The 17,796-nt window shown below is 34.5% G+C and overlaps 2 protein-coding genes across 2 annotated transcripts in view; one reads left to right on the top strand and one right to left on the bottom strand.

Moving 5' to 3' along the window:
- The window catches only part of LOC126811183 (macoilin-1), a 268,436-nt gene extending 261,164 nt beyond the window's left edge, over window positions 1-7,272 (bottom strand). Inside the window, exon 1 of the mRNA XM_050536744.2 lies at window positions 7,056-7,272. Coding sequence (XP_050392701.1) covers window positions 7,056-7,156 — 101 coding nt within the window. The 5' untranslated portion in view covers window positions 7,157-7,272. The remainder of the gene's footprint in view (window positions 1-7,055) is intronic.
- Window positions 7,262-17,796, top strand: part of LOC126811191 (T-complex protein 1 subunit theta) — a 230,372-nt gene continuing 219,837 nt past the window's right edge. Inside the window, exon 1 of the mRNA XM_050536755.2 lies at window positions 7,262-7,401. Within this exon, the coding sequence (XP_050392712.2) occupies window positions 7,342-7,401 (60 nt within the window). The 5' untranslated portion in view covers window positions 7,262-7,341. The remainder of the gene's footprint in view (window positions 7,402-17,796) is intronic.

Below are 17,796 nucleotides of genomic sequence, written 5' to 3'. Positions count from 1 at the left end.
CTAATTTAAATGATGCATATAAATTTCACACAGATCGGATAATAACTTTTGTCGTTAGATCATTCACAAGGTACAACAAAGTGAAACAAGGGCCATAACTCACGGCGTAATAAACAGAAATTGCTGGAATTCAATAGGCTTCTTCATTTCACTAATTTAAATGATGCATATCAATTTCAAATGGATCGGATGATAACTGTTGTCATTAGAGCGTTCACAAGATTCAACAAAGGGCCATAACTCTAGATGTAATTATCGGAAATTGCTGAAATTCAATAGGCTTCTTCGTTTTACTAATTAAAAAGATGCATGTAAATGTCATACAGATTGGTTGATAACTTTTGTCGTTAGAGCGTTCACAAGGTGCAACAAAGTGAAACAAGGGCCATAACTCAAGAAGAAATTAATGGAAGTTATTGAAATTAAATGGGCTTCTTCATCTCACTAATAGAAACAACATATATCAATTTCAAAACAATCAGATGATAAATGTAGCCTGTAGAGTGTTCACAACGGACGGGGGCGACGGCAATACATGTATATGACCACATTTCCATGTGGGCGTATAAAAGCGCGATTTTTCGTACAATCAGGGGCCATAATTCAGGAAGTTATGGTCCGTATGGTTATAATCATATATTTCAAGTTTAAACCAAATCGGATGAGAATTGTGACCTCTACAGTGTTTACAAGCTAAAAACGTGATTTTTCGTACAATCAAGGGCCATAATCCATGAAGTTACAGTCCGATACATGGCAATATCGAAAGAAACAGAGATCTTAGGGTGATAAACCTATATTTCAAGTTTCGTTGAAATCAGATATAAATTGTGACCTCTAGGGGCGACGACAATATACGTCCACATGAAAATGTGGGCGTATAAAAACTTTTGATTGTAGGCCTACGGCCGACTGGTCAAATGTAAACATACATGTACTCATAGTCATAATTACGCAGAACAATAAAACTCCTATATAACTCACATCAAAACGTTCTTCACGTTATAATAAGTCGTAAATATCAGCAAATTTCTAAATAGTTAATGAAAAGATAGGTTGCCAGGCAACAAAACATACGCCCACACAGGGTTGTCGCATATTTATTCTTTTGTAGGTAATTAGGGGAATTTAATAGACAATTTCTAAAGAAAGGTTGCCAGGCAACGAAACATACGCCCACAACAGCTAAATCGTCCAGGCAGTCAACAAGAGTTGTTGCATATTTTTATTTTTTTCGGTAATGAAACATTTATAATACACTAAAATCTGATTAAGAGCAACAACTCATGAAGTAATTATCACAAAACCATTAGAATTTGTTTGTGTTTATAAAGTTCTGCCCCATGCTAACATTTTGTATACATTTTTTAATATCATGGATTTAGCTGTTCAAGACATAAAAATTCATTGAAAATCAATATACTTGTTCGTCTCAAGATCTTAAAGTCTTTGTATCAATCCGAAGTCAATCGGATATTAACTTTGGCCTATAGAGCGTCCACAAGATTGTTCAAAGTGATCAAGGGCCATAACTCTGGCAGTAATTATCGGAAATCGCTGAAAATCAATAGGCTTTTTCGTCTCATGACCTTAAACACTGTGAGTCTGTGTATAATTTGAAGTCAATCAGATATTAACTTTGGCCTCTAGAGCGTCCACAAGATTTTTCAAAGTGATCAAGGGCCATAACTCTGGCAGTAATTATCGGAAATCAGTGAAAATCAATAGACTTCTTCGTCTCATGACCTTAAACACTGTTTATAAATTTAAAGTCAATCGGATATTAACTTTGGCCTCTAGAGCGTCCACAAGATTTTTCAAAGTGATCAAGGGCCATAACTCTGGCAATAATTATCGGAAATCGCTGAAAATCAATAGGCTTCTTCGTCTCAAGACCTTAAACACTGTGTATAAATTTAAAGTCAATCAGATTTTTCAAAACGCAATTTGAAAAGAGTGTTAAGAATATATGAATTACCAGTGAACTAAAACGAATAATATAGTCGTGATATTGTTCCATTAAATATGTGTTTCTTTCTAATAACCTTGTGACAATATGGACTAAATTACTTTAAGTATTTTGAATCACTGTGGACCATAATCCGCCACCGAATTTTATGTTTCCACCGACTATAATCCGCCGCGAATTTCATATTTTCGTGGATAATAATCCTCTGTGAATTTTATATTTTCGCTGACTTTTTTCCTCCCAGAACCTCTATAATTCCGCCCACAAGGACTAATTTCATACTTCTGCTAGAAGTGTACTGTACGGTTGTATGCCGTCTGACTTACCATGTTTTTATTTTGCAAAATTCAAATATTTTTCATATATATTTAGCCAGGTGTGCCGCTATTTTTCATGTGTTCCAAGGTGTGCCGTTGGCATAAAAAGGTTTAGAACCACTGGGCTAATGGCTAGATATGAAACAAAATGTGGTAGGTAAAAACGTGGTATAATAAAGTATGTCTGAGATGATACGAAAGTGCAATAAGTTGATAAGTAAAACAAACGTGGAAAAATAGGATCCGAGGCTGAGATTACAGTACCACGCTCGTCTTACTGCTTCTATACAAACAAAACGTGGTACGCGACTTTGGCTTATTTTGCAAATTATGTCGATTATTTAATCCATTTTGATGTTTTTATAGGCCAGATAATGTACTCCATTTAAAAAAAACCTACGTGGTATATTGGGTAGATATGAAACAAAATGTGGTAGGTAAAAACAGGGTATAATAAAATAAGTGGATGATACGAGAGTACCATGAGTTGATAGTTTAAAAAAGGCGGTATAATTGAATCCGTATCACGCTCACCTTACTGGTTCTATACAAACGGAACGTGGTACGCGCCTTTGATACATAAAAAGTGGTATAATAGAATCCGAGACTGAGATAATCGTCCCACACTCTTCTTACATCAGGGGCTGAGATAACCGTACCACGCTCACCTTACTGGTTCTATACAAAAGGAACATGTTACGCGACTTCAGAACAAAAAACTTGGTATAACAGAATCAGAGACTGAGATAACCGTACTACGCTCGCCTTACAGGTTCTATACAAAATTAAAGTTTCAATAACTTCCGTTAATTCCTTCTGGAGTTATGACCTTGTGAACGCTCTACCGACAAAAGTTATCAACCGATCTGTGAATCCAAATTTAAAAGCCTCAATATAGTATAAATGAATCGTTTCTTCCATATCTCGGTCTTGTCCCGGTCTTGGGGGCTGTTCAGATGCTTTCATCTCGAAAACTTCTCTTATTTCCTTTCTTAAACTTCTGTTACTTAGAGTCCTAACGGTGGTCTAGAGTGTGAATCCAAATTTAAAAGCCTCAATATAATATAGCATAAATGGTCCAAAGAGGGCCACAATCTTTGAAAAAAGTTGAAAAATCGTTATATCTTTTTCTAATGGTCTAATGGTATAAGGGAGATAGGACATTGGCATCAGACTACCAATTATTTGCTAAATATTGTTAAATATCTTCTAATTTTCCTTTCTTTTAAAAACTGTCCAATGGATCTTTCTGAAACTTCTGGTACAGGAAGTTAAGTTCCCATACAACGTGTTAAATCTATCCCGACAATGAAAGGGTGAAAGGACCCGATATAAGTGGGATGAAAGGACCCGTGTAAATTTGGGATGAAACAGCCCGAGATGAACCGGTGGTGGGATGAAACGACCTGCTCCCAGTTGGAATTACAAGTAAATAGTCAAATTTGTCAAGAGAACTTTTTTATTCGTTGGGATATTTAGTTGTGCAATGGATTTTATTAAACAGGAGTTGATTTCAAACACACAGGTAAGTTTATAATAACTAAAGTTAAGTAGCTTGTTCATAATCGAAGAAATCCGTTTAAAGGGACTATCCCGATTTCAAAAGAGTCTCAAAAATAAAAGTCGGAGAAAGTATGAAATTTAAGCGCCAAAATATAGAGGAATGGTGTATTTACCTTCTCTCAAAATTCCAGCTCAAATATTGAGTCGTTTGGACATGAACGTAACCCTTTTAAGTAGGGCTATGAATGCTGTGACGTCATCGTGGCTAATTTTCATCGATGGCGTCAAAAATCAGGACACGCATTACAAAACACTAATTTGTAAGCAGATGTCTGTACTTAAAATTATAATGATTTATATGGTATGAATCAGAATTGAATTAGCATTTCAATGGTGTTATTTATATTTTGGTACACTAATTACCTGCCGAGAAATCGTCCGTTGAAAAGCGTATACGGCTTATCGAGTGATTTTCTCGTCGTAAAATTTTGTGGCACACAGATTTTTACAATTTTCGGATTTTGTATGCTATTTTTAGTCATTTCGTAGCTAATGGTGATACACAGGAGATCCAGAATTCTTATCCAATCAAAAAGAGGGAATGCTAAATTTTATAGAACCGCATGCGCTGAATTTCTAACTCAATTAGGAGCCGAGATAGGCCAAATTCAAGGAATAACCGGTATTTCAAAAGTTATGAAGAAAAATTAAATGACCAATACTATTATATCCAATAATGTTATGCATCTTTTATGTAGCAGTATTATGTATCTGCAGACATTATGGCTTCAGACAAGTATGTAGGGAGTATTGTTGAGTGGGAAAATTTCTCAAAATCTACCGGTCTTACCTCAAGTATTTGTGAATCTCAGAGAAAAGCAATTATCAGGCTTTTGTATGATTGTTTCAACAATCAAGTCTTTTTTTTTCTTTTTTTCAGAAATATTCAAGTTCCTAAAGATCTTTTGACAGACAAATTCCATTTTTATCTTCATAATTGTTCCTTATAATACTTATATCGTGTGTTATTGTGCGTGTTGTCTTTACAACTGTTATCCTGTTTAAATCTACCGAGGCCGGTTCCAAGCACGAGCTTTAAAAGTAGGAGGGTTGAGAGTAGGGCTACAAAAACTTACTACGTAAAACAACATTTTGTTGCTGAAAAAAGCACCAAAATAAACAGTAAAACTAAAGGATATATTGTAAATACTTAAGTGAACATATAAGTAAAATATTCATTAGTGTGATGCTTTGATTCAGTACTATTTATACAACACAATTTCATATTGCACATGTAATATTAGTTTGCTAGTGGATTTGTAAAATCTGTTGATTTTCTTGTTTGGGAAGGGAAAAAATCACGGCTCAATATTTTCATCCTTAATTTTACAAGAGTCAGTATCATTACTAAAATGCAGTAATAGAATGACTGTTATTATAAATATTTTGAGTTGACAGACAAAAATGGAATTTAAAGCGAATATTAATATAATGTTTCTTGGTATGTTCACTGAGCAACCAAAGATGATCAATTTTGTACAAATTGGTCAGAACCTTAAAAAAAAAATTGTCAAATTAATCAGATATGTGGTCTAAGGGGAGTGAACTCTTGTACGATTACCTCCCTTTGCTAAATTGCTAATGCAAAATTGCATAACCTTTCTATCACAGAAAATACTTATAAACATGATACTTTTTGAATTTTTTGTTGAATCCTAAGTTATATTTCCCTGGTCTGTTATTACTGTAATGGTTGTAGAAGTGCAAATGTGTTATTTTTGAATTGCTGTCTAGATTTGCTTCAGTTTGATATATTGGATGATGACATTTGTTCAATTTTATTTTGGGGGGTTTGCGATAAAATAGTTTATGGTCGTTGGTGGCTGCCATCTTGGAAATGTGGCAGCCATCTTGGATTCAAAATGGCCAATATCGACCAATTATTTCTTTAGTAAGGTTTGATTCAAGAATTTTTAATGAATAAACCACTTATTGTTGTTACACATATAAACACTTATAAACTCAATACTAGATTATATAATGGTGGCGATCTTGGATTCAAATATGGCTGACATCACCTAATTTGCATATTTGCATCACCATGGTTCTTATTTGGTTAGATGTTGTATTAATTGTTTATTATTCTGTAAATTTAACTGGAATTTGAATATAAATAGTTATGATTTCAACAATATTACAATTTTTTTGTTTTTAATTTATTCAAAATGGCTGACATTGTGGTCGACCTATGTTTTTTTTTTCGTCATACTTTAGAGTGTCGATTGGGCGTGCGTTGTGCCAATTTTCAGCAAGATCAGATATTTTGTCCAGGTATTATGCATTATTATGTGCTTCTGATCCATTGTTAATTCCTGAATTTTGTGCCATTGACCCCTGTGACCTTTCAGTCTATTTCTAACTGCTAGAGACTTTCTCTATATAAAATTTTAGACAAAAAGTACCCCGATTCACCGAACATAAATGTTCATATCTTGGCTTCTAATGGAGATATCTTCAATCTGTAAACAGTTTTATGCTATTTAAATGTAGCTTTATAAAATAGGCTTATTTGTAAATAAATCCATTAATAAATCAATTTTGCATTCATAGCCCTATTTTAAGATTTCAGGTCAGTTTTTTCGTTGGGTGATCTGATAACCGACCCCCGTTCATTTAGAGGTCTATATAGTGAATGACCCATGTGCTGTACTTGATAACGAAAGGTAAATTTAACCTACACATTATTATTATAAAATAAAAGTCTAGTTTTATGCAGACACCGCATAATATAGCTTAGGACACCGGTCTCCATTTCCAGATGAAGACTGACAGGTTTATTAAGTTGTTCGAAAACGTATCACAAATATTGAGTTAGTTGCTCGACCCTTAGCTAGAGGAATTTTAGGGACTTTAACACAAAATTAAGCAGTTTTATTCTCCCAAAAATATCGGGATTAGCCCTTTAAAATTTACGATGGTTCAGACTGAGACAGTTCGTCAGTTGAGTTACAAAAAAGACATTCTGCCATTCGAATAAAATGTTGTTCCAATAATTGTTTTGTATACCAGTTTTTTGATTGGTTGTGATTTGCACAGTTCAATTGATCCCCCCCCCCCCCAAAAAAAAAAAACTAAAAAAAACCCCAAAAAAACCCATCAGAAATGGCGACCTGTAAAGACCAAAATTTATGGACATCAGATGTTTTGACATTTCCAGGTGGGATAATATTATTGGCAGCACTGCCATATTGAAACGGCGATTTTACCTTCCATAGATACCGTCCGTTATTTTACTTCTCTTCATGGGTCTTCTGAGTTTGCCACAATCAACATTGCGTGGTCGCTTCATATTCTTTTCTGTGTGCATACATCTATAACCAGTTAATAAATCTCTTTTGTCTTTTATTCCTCTTTCCTAATTATATGACAATCCTGGAAGTGCTTTTTCGATCTTCCCAAATGCACATGCGCCATGGAAAAGTCACGAAGGCATATCGGTAAACTACGATGAAGTCCGGAGTTACATAGCATTGTGGGATTGGAATAAAGAAGATGGCTCTACACGTACCGAAAGCTCCGGGCTTTGCCCAAATGCTTAAACAAGGCGCTAAGGTATATATTTGTTGTTAATCGATGTTATGTTAAACTGTGCATTAATTAAGTAATCTGCTACTACCAATTTTTTGATTGATTTTATTAATTTCGCTATAATAAACTGATGTAAAAATAAGCCCTACAAATGACAGGCATCGAATGAAGAAAGAAGCCATCGGCCATGTCACGCCATGTGCTCTTTTTTGTGTATCGGTACAAAGTTGTTGTCATGCTTTGATAGGAACATTCGAGAATAATATGTAGAGCGAAGCTGGTTATTGTCAAATATAAAACCTTCATAATTAATTTTCTCAAAAAATGTTAAATAATTTAATTTTTCCAAATTGATTTTTATATTTAGATATATCTACATCTAATGAATTGTATTTTTGTTTTTAAAAAAAGAACAAAAAAAGTGTGAGAATTATGTTCATTGATGTCAAAAATATGTGACGGCATTGATTAGACGCGTCATAGAAATAGTTCTATGATGCGCGTAATCTCTCGCTTGGGCGAGATTTGGTAAGTTGACATGCGCATTGCCTGTTTTGCCCAGTCAGCCAGTGTATCTGGTTCCGGTCTGAATTTTTTTTTAATCAACAGTCTGTGGGTGACAATTTCAGTTACGCTCTTGGCTATTTCCAGCGTGACAGAATACATGTAGGTGACCATGTAAAATGTCAAGCCCATTCTCTATATGATACTAAGGATAGGAGGGAATTTAAACATGGTATTTCCTAGCAGAGAACATATAGTATCATATAAAATATGAAACTTAACTCAGTAAAACAATCTCTAGATGTCATCACTTAAACCATGACCGTGACAGACGGGACATTAATTTGCATCCAGTTTTCAAAGGATTTATTCAAAACAAAAATTCTATCTCAATTAAAAATTAAACTACATTGTTATAATGATGTCAGGTATCCCATAAATTAAGCATCATGTCTGCAGGCCTCGAAATGTTTAAAAAAAGCTACTGTCGCAAGCGACATGTAGCTTTTCTTCATACCTGTCGCTTCAGTAAATAACCTGTCACTCTCAATTATCAAACTCAAAGAATAATCACATCACACATATCCATACATGTAGGTACACACATACGTGGTTAGGTCTTTGACGTACATTGCTCTATATTAATATCGTAATATGAAACCATTTTATTTCTTCGACATCGGAATGCCTAAAAGTTCTTGAAAATCGGCGAATCTGCTTTGGCTCGACGATTCGAAGATTCGTACAATTCTATCATCCGTATCCCCGTGAATTCCGCAAAGTATCATGGTAGCACACTTCCGTACTAAATCGAATACTTCACCGTTGAGTTGTAGAATTCAGATTTTAAAATATCCGTAATAAATTGAATATCAAAACACAAATCACACCTGTGCATGGCACCGTATTTACATGTACCGCGTGCGAAGGACAGATAACGCCACCTGGAATTCCCTTCTCACATATCCAAACTATATTTACGCTACAAATTATATTTATATATGAAATATTTTTCCGACCTGATTTTTTGATTTGTCAAATTGTCTTATAAATTATTCATAGCCTTTATTTATGGAAATTGTTTAAAACTTTTTAAATGATTAAATACACCAAGCAACGAGCCGTGTGCATTTCCATTCCAACCACTACTATATTTACTGTGGTGTCGTCATTATGGTAGAATTATTTCAGGTGACTTGGGGTGCGTTTTAATTTATTTAGATATAATACTCCATAATGCTATAAACTAGTGTCAAGCAGATCAAAACAAGCGCAGATGGTGTGAAATTCATTGATATAAAATTGTCTACTTCCAAACTGTGAGTAACTGTAGCCTACGACGTGAGTATTGTGGTCAATTTACTGAACATCAAGTAAAATTTAGTCCACCTGTCGCAAGCGACAGGTAGTTTTATTTGCTATCTGTCAGTAGGTGTCACAGCTCCATTGCCCGCGTTGGAAGAAAGTCATTTTTATACGCCCACATTTTCATGTGGACGTATTATGCCGTCGCCCCTGTCCGTCCGGACGTCCACAATTGTTTGTGGACTCTCTACAGGTCACAATTCTTGAAATATAGGTTTATCCCCAAAAGATCTCGGCTGCTTTCGATATTGGCATGTATCGGATCGAAACTTCATGGATTATGGCCCCTGTTTGTACGAAAAATCACGTTTTTAGCTTGTGGACCCTATAGAGGTCACAATTTTTATCCGATTTTGTTGAAACTTGAAATGTAAGTTTATAACACAAAGATCTCAGTTCCGTTCGATATTTGCGCATATCGGACAGTAACTTCCTGAATTATGGCCCCTGATTGTACGAAAAATCACGTTTTTAGCTTGTGAACCCTATAGAAGTCATAATTTTTATCCGATTTAAAAAACTGTTCTATTATATCACCGTTACACCCTAAGGATGACTGAGTTCGAATTTCGTGAAAATCGGCCCAAAATTGACAGACAAAATGGCCGCTGTTCGTTCCCAAATAGCGTAAGAATATGGTATATTATCAAGGTTGTGGACCCTATAGGGGTCACAATTTTTATCCGATTTTGTTGAAACTTGAAATGTAAGTTTATAACCCAAAGATCTCAGTTCCTTTTGATATTCGTGCATATCGGACCGTAACTTCCTGAATTATGGTCCCTGATTATACGAAAAATCACGTTTTTAGCTTGTGGACCCTATAGAAGTCATAATTTTTATCCGATTTAAAAAAACGTTCTATTATATCACCGTTACACCCTAAGGATGACTGAGTTCGAATTTCGTGAAAATTGGCCCAAAATTGACAGACAAAATGGCCGCCATTCGTTCCCTAATAGCGTAAGAATATGGTATATCAAGGTTGTGGACCCTATAGATCTCGGTTCCTTTCGATATTCGTGCATATCGGATCTTAACTTCCTGACTTATGACCCCTGATTGTACGAAAAATCACGTTTTTAGCTTGTGGACCCTATGGAAGTCATAATTTTTACCTGATTTAAAAAAACGTATTATTATATCACCGTTACACCCTAGGGACGACTGAATTCGAATTTCATGAAAATCGGCCCAAAATTGAAAGACAAAATGGCCGCCGTTCGTTCTCAAATAGCGTAAGAAAATGGTATATCAAGGTTGTGGACCCTATAGAGGTCACAATTTTTATCTGATTTTGTTGAAACTTGAAATGTAAGTCTATAACCCAAAGATCTCGGTTCCTTTCGATATTCCCGCGTATTGGACCGTAATTTCCTGAATTATGGCCCCTGATTGTACGAAAAATCGCGTTTTTAGCTTGTGGACACTATAGAGGTCATAATTTTTATCCGATTTAAAAAAACGTATTAATATATCACCGTTACACCCTAAGGACGACTGAGTTGGAATTTCATGATAATCGGCCCAAAATTGACAGACAAAATGGCCGCCGTTCATTCTCAAATAGCGTAAAAAATATGGTATATCAAGGTTGTGGGCCCTATAGAGGTCACAATTTTTATCCGATTTTGTTGAAACTTGAAATATAAGTTTATAACCCAAAGATCTTGGTTCCTTTCAATATTTGCCCATATCGGACCGTAACTTCCTGAATTATGGCCCCTGATTGTACGAAAAATCATGTTTTTAGCTTGTGGACCTATTAGAGGTCATAATTTTTATCTGATTTAAAAAAACGTATTATTATATTACCGTTCCACCCTAAGGACAGTTGAGTTTGAATTTTGTGAAAATCGCCCCAAAATTGACAGACAAAATGGCCGCCGTTCGTTCTCAAATAGCGTAAAAATATGGTATATCAAGGTTGTGGACCCTATAGAGGTCACAATTTTTATCCGATTTTGTTGAAACTTGAAATGTAAGTTTATAACCCAAAGATCTCAGTTCCTTTCGATATATGCGCATATCGAATTGTAATTTCCTGAATTATGGCCCTTGATTGTAGGAAAAATCACTTTCTTGTTAGCTTGTTCTCTATCCATCTCTCGAAAATGTGGGCGTATCCTGCCTAGCAGCCGCTGGTTTCCCAATTTGTAACCTTTTTTCAACTTAACGTCATACGGTGGCTATTTAATATTTTGTAATAATTTTAAAATATTTTGGAAGCAGATATCCTGTTATTTTGTTTGATATAATTTTTATATATGTGTTCATTTTATTAATTTCATAAACGTAAGTTGAAAAACGTTAATTTCCAGTGTTTTGACGTTAAGCTGAAAAATTTTGTCACGTTTTTAAACAAGGGTACCCCCACTTCAAGTGCTCGGCGGGCGCACTTATTATTATTATTATTTTTTCATTCTAATATCATTAGAAAGATAAATGAACGATCTTTCAATTGGTCGGGGGTGCTTTGTTGGTATTTTGAAATACCATGCATTTTTTGCAAGTTAAACGCTTCAATTCACGCAATCTTTTTTTTAGGCGATTTGTCAATATAGCACCCCCGACCGATTGAAAGTTCGTTTTATTGTCGTTTTGATGCTATTAAAATCAACAAAATCGGAGCATGGCAAGTGCGCCCGCCAAGCAATTGAAAATGGTATACAATGAGAAATTTTGTATCCGAAAGTGTCGTAATATCTGCCGAGTGTGCCTACTTTCAACACTCGCTCCGAAAAACTGGGGCGAGCTGCATCCAATATTATTGTTGATATATATAGTGGAGATAAAGTACTAAAAACACATGTATTCACCCTCGCTCCCACCCCTGCCACAGTGAAGAGAAACGTGTCGAAACATAGCCTATTTAATTTGATGCCATGGACTTCATGTATCGAAACTCTAACCCAGGCTCTATGGCTGGATTAAAGTGAAAATAATTTTGTGGAAAATTTCAAGGGACAGTAGGCCTACAAAATCCCTAAAAAGAATTTCGTTCAGGTGAGTGTCCGTTGCATGAGTGAGACTTAAAATTTAGTTAAGAAATGCATTAAAATATCCGTAATAAATTGAATATCAAAACACAAATCACACCTGTGCATGGCACCGTATTTACATGTACCGCGTGCGAAGGACAGATAACGCCACCTGGAATTCCCTTCTCACATATCCGAACTATATTTACGCTACAAATTATATTTACGCTACAAATTATATTTATATATGAAATATTTTTCCGACCTGATTTTTTGATTTGTCAAATTGTCTTATAAATTATTCATAGCCTTTATTTATGGAAATTGTTTAAAACTTTTTAAATGATTAAATACACCAAGCAACGAGCCGTGTGCCTTTCCATTCCAACCACTACTATATTTACTGTTGTGTCGTCGTTATGGTAGAATTATTTCAGGTGACTTGGGGGTGCGTTTTAATTTTTTTAGATATAATACTCCATAATGCTATAATTTAGTTAAGAAATGCATTAAAATTAGCCATTATTTTTACGAAAATTGTTAATATTTTGTATTACATGGGCTATAAATATATGCTAAAAAGCTTTCTGCTACTGTACTTAAAATGTGGCGATCAATTGGTTTGTCATGGTAAACATCATTGAAAATGGAATAACATTGCCTTTTTTGGGGTGTTTGTTTTTGTTTTGATTGTTATAAAAATCAAATATTAAGTAGTAAAGAGTAAAGATAAGTAATTTTAAAAATTCACAAACATATTTACTTGTAAGATCTTAATTCCTTTTATATTTTATTTATGTCTTAATAATGGCCAAAATGGCCAACTAGCTACTGCAGAATGTTCTTCAAAAGGGAATCCCTTTCCAGCTCTTGGGAGAAGACATATAAATATTTTCATTTTATTTATTTTTTAAAATCTTGTCCAATAGCTTCTGTTTTTAAAATAATACAATTATCAATATTGATGTCATGATTATTGGAAAATAATGCTTTTCGGAAAAAAATAAATGTGGTTGCTATGGTAACAGCCCAAACACCTTAATATTTTTCTCAAACTTACACAATCCATATCATTTGATATTACATGGGTTTCAAATATTTTAAACTGCTTACTTTAAAATGTGGTGATGACCTTTTGGGTTATGGTAAATAGCGTTGAAAATGGTCCAAAATTGCATTTTTTTCATTTTGGTTGCTATGACAACCAAAATTGATAATATATGGTGGATTGGAAATAAGTGATTTTAAAAATTCACAAACTTTTTGACATATTCCCATAATTTCACATGTGTATCTCCATTCCTTCTTATTTTTTTAATGTCCCAAAAACGCCCCCAAAATAGGCAATTGTGTGCCGTGGAAAATTGTTCAAAGATGAACATGTATTCAGCTCTTGAGAGAAGGCATATATATATTTTTATACGCCCACATTTTCATGTGGACGTATATTGTCCGTCCGGACGTCCACAATTTGTTTGTGGACTCTCTACAGGTCACAATTCTTGTCCGATTTTGACGAAACTTGAAATATAGGTGTATCCCCAAAAGATCTCGGCTGCTTTCGATATTGGCATGTATCGGATCGAAACTTCATGGATTATGGCCCCTGTTTGTACGAAAAATCACGTTTTTAGCTTGTGGACCCTATATAGGTCACAATTTTGATCCGATTTTGTTGAAACTTGAAATGTAAGTTTATAACCCAAAGATCTCAGTTCCTTTCGATATATTCACGCATATCGGACAGTAACTTCCTGAATTATAGCCCCTGGTTGTACGAAAAATCACGTTTTTAGCTTGTGGACCCTATAGAAGTCATAATTTTTATCCGATTTAAAAACCGTTCTATTATCTCACCGTTACACCCTAAGGATGACTGAGTTCGAATTTCGTGAAAATCGGCCCAAAATTGACAGACAAAATGGCCGCCGTTCGTTCCCAAATAGCGTAAAAATATGGTATATCAAGGTTGTGGACCCTATAGGGGTCACAATTTTTATCCGATTTTGTTGAAACTTGAAATTTAAGTTAAAAACCCAAAGTTCTCGGTTCCTTTCGATATTCGTGCATATCGGACCGTAACTTCCTGAATTATGACCCCTGATTGTACGAAAAATCACGTTTTTAGCTTGTGGACCCTATAGAAGTCATAATTTTTACCTGATTTAAAAAAACGTATTATTATATCACCGTTACACCCTAGGGACGACTGAATTCGAATTTCGTGAAAATCGGCCCAAAATTGACAGACAAAATGGCCGCCGTTCGTTCTCAAATAGCGTAAGAAAATGGTATATCAAGATTGTGGACCCTATACAGGTCACAATTTTTATCCGATTTTGTTGAAACTTGAAATGTAAGTTTATAACCCAAAGATCTCGGTTCCTTTCGATATTCGCGCATATCGGACCGTAATTTCCTGAATTATGGCCCCTGATTGTACGAAAAATCGCGTTTTTAGCTTGTGGACCCTATAGAGGTCATAATTTTTATCCGATTTAAAAAAACGTATTATTATATCAAGTTAATGAAACTTGAAATGTAAGTTTATAACCCAAAGATCTTGGTTCCTTTCGATATTCGCGCATATCGTACCGTAAGTTCCTGAATTATGGCCCATGATTGTACGAAAAATCGTGTTTTTAGCTTGTGGACCCTATAGAGGTCATAATTTTTATCCGATTTAAAAAAACGTATTATTATATCACCGTTACACTTTAAAAACGGCTGAGGTCGAATTCCATGAAAATTGTCCCAAAATTGACAGACAATTTTGATCCGATTTTGATGAAACTTGAAATACATATTTATAACCCAAAGATCTTGGTTCCTTTCGATATTCGCACATATTGGATCATAACTTCCTGAATTATGGCCCTTGATTGTACGAAAAAATCACTTCTTTTTTTGAGCTTGTTCTCTGTCCATCTCTTGCAAAATGTGGGCGTATCTTGCATGGCAACCACTTTTTACTCTTTTTTTTTTCGTTAACCATACTTGATAGCTACTGATTTTAAAATACATAACAACCAGGTTCAATATTTCAGATATAACACAAGACCATTTTTGATGAAAAAATTGACCAAAATCGCTCTGACAAAATGGAATTTTTGAGAAAACCTATGTATTTTGCAGTTACTGTGGAAATCAGTTTAATTATTACAAAAATGTGAAAATTGAAGCATAATTAGCCTTAAAGTTGTATTTCATGAATTTACATCTTCATTTTTAATAGGTTTGATATGGAATGAAATATGGGATCACAAAAAACACCAAAAATGGCTTTTTCAAAGTGTTGAAAAACCTTTCTTCCGCGAAAAGGCAAAAATCGCAACTTTGAGCCTCAATAAAAAAAAAGTTTTCATCCGATTTTGAATCTGTAAAAAGTTTTGTGAGAAGAATGATGAGATCAACTTGAAAAGCTAATAAAATCAAATGTATAATCATAATCTCAAAATCACCTTTTCCACCTACTGTCAGACGAAAAAATCAACTGTCGGCGAACAAGCGAACATTTCGAGCCATGTGTCTGGGGCAAGGATGAGAGCAATATCTTAAAAATATACTTTTAGGTTTGAGTTTTTATGCGTGACAGACGGGACAAAGTCATTGTGACAGACGGGACAAATTTGGACAAGAGAGAATGCAAACTTATTTGAATGATAAAGAAATTGGGAGTAAATGATGAGTGATGAAAACTTGTCTTTGGATGTTTGAAATACATTTCATGCTTCTAATGGAGATGTTTAACCATTATGTCTCATTGACTGTGACAGACAGGACATTAATTTGCATCCATAATGGTTTAATTCAAAACAAATTTTCTTTCTCAAATCAAAATTAAACTACATTGTTATAATGATGTCAAGTTTCCCCATAAATTAAGCATCATATCTGTGGCAAAGATGAGAGCAATCATGTTAAAAATAAAGATTTAGGAGTGAGTTTGTACGTTTGACAAATGGGACAAATTTGGATAAGAGAACTTATTTGAAATGGTTAAGTATTTGGGAGTTAATGATGAGCGATGAAAACATGTCTTCTGATGTTTGAAATCCATTTTATGATTCTAATGGAGATGTTTAACTGTTAAACTGTTATCTCTCAGTTTTTGGAACCATTTCGTATCATTCGGAATTTGTTTAAATTCATTTATTTTTTAAAACAAACTACATATTATGACAAATATAATATAACACTGATTAGACAATTCATAATAGAACAAAGATTGCTGTTTGAAAATTATTTCACATGATAAAAAAAAATAATCTGGAACATGTACTTTAAAGAAAAATCAGAATAAATTTATAATAACAATTAAAGATGGATAATCTTGAAGTAATTTGTCATGTCCTGAACGAATATAAATATTTTAAATTTGGTATATTTTGATATACGGGCTTCAGAAACCTAATATTCAATTCTAAATCAACATTTTAAAAATTCAAAAATTTCAAATTGGAGCAACTTTGACTGGGGTTTCCCAAAAATTCCTAAAGTTAGCCAACGTTTGTGGAAGAATTAGTTTGTTGATAATTGAAATGAAATGAAATGGGGTTTAACGTCCTACTGTTCTGCTCCTATACAGTTCCTTGATTCGGCGACGATTTTTCTCTAAGATTATCTAGGAATTCACCGTGTTTCTCTAGGAATTCACCGTGTTTCGATAAGAATACATCGTGTTTTGCCATGCTTCCCGCAAGGAATTCGAGAGCCTACCTTAAGCTAGGGTCGAACTAATATTGTCTATAATAAATTAAAGGAGTTGTAATATAGTAATGCTCCCGGGAAACGTGTACATGTATAATGTACAGGCAGGTTTGAATAACAAATGAGTTAGGTAATCTCGGGAAGACATTTACCGGCATTCTGTATCGGTTAGAATTTTTTCCCCAACGCACTTTATACATACATGTTTTTTAAACATATCAATTCATCTTCGTTTATAACTTAGATGTAATCCGTCAATTTGGGGCTGCTATCAAATCCAAACTTTAAATTATATACGATGAGCTTTTACACATTACTTCATTACTCGCAGCTTCGGTTAATCTAAATCAATCATCCATACAGCATGTACAGTAAATCACTCCGCGGGTCGCTTAACGGTATGTTACGTGGTCAGAAACGCGCCAAAAGATTGGGACTACATGTATATTCTTACGCTGTTTTACTCGGCGAATAATATCCACTGTGACAATATACATCTACTTTATGTCACCAAATTCATTTCGGTGGGAGCAGATATTGAATAAAGCCATTTCACACACACATACGTGTACATTACATGCGCCTCATATATTTATACAATATCCATGAGTGTGTTAATTCTCGTCTTCACCCCGTTATAATTTACTTATTTTGAGTACACTTTCTGAATGATTCCATTCTTTTGTACGTCCAACTTGCCGATTTCCTACTGCATATACATGTACCCTGTAGTCCATGCGAAATGATATTTTTTTTTACTTGACATTTGGGCAGGTAAATGTATTATTCCAACTATTGCTGGACCGAATGAGATTTTACTGGTCCAAAAAAGTTCATACCAAAAATAAGCATAAAATAA

This window comes from Patella vulgata, chromosome 2 (assembly GCF_932274485.2).
Source record: "Patella vulgata chromosome 2, xgPatVulg1.2, whole genome shotgun sequence".
Taxonomy (NCBI): Eukaryota; Metazoa; Mollusca; class Gastropoda; family Patellidae; genus Patella; species Patella vulgata.
The sequence above is the reverse complement of the archived record's forward strand: the minus strand, read 5'-3'. Positions and strand labels throughout refer to the sequence as shown.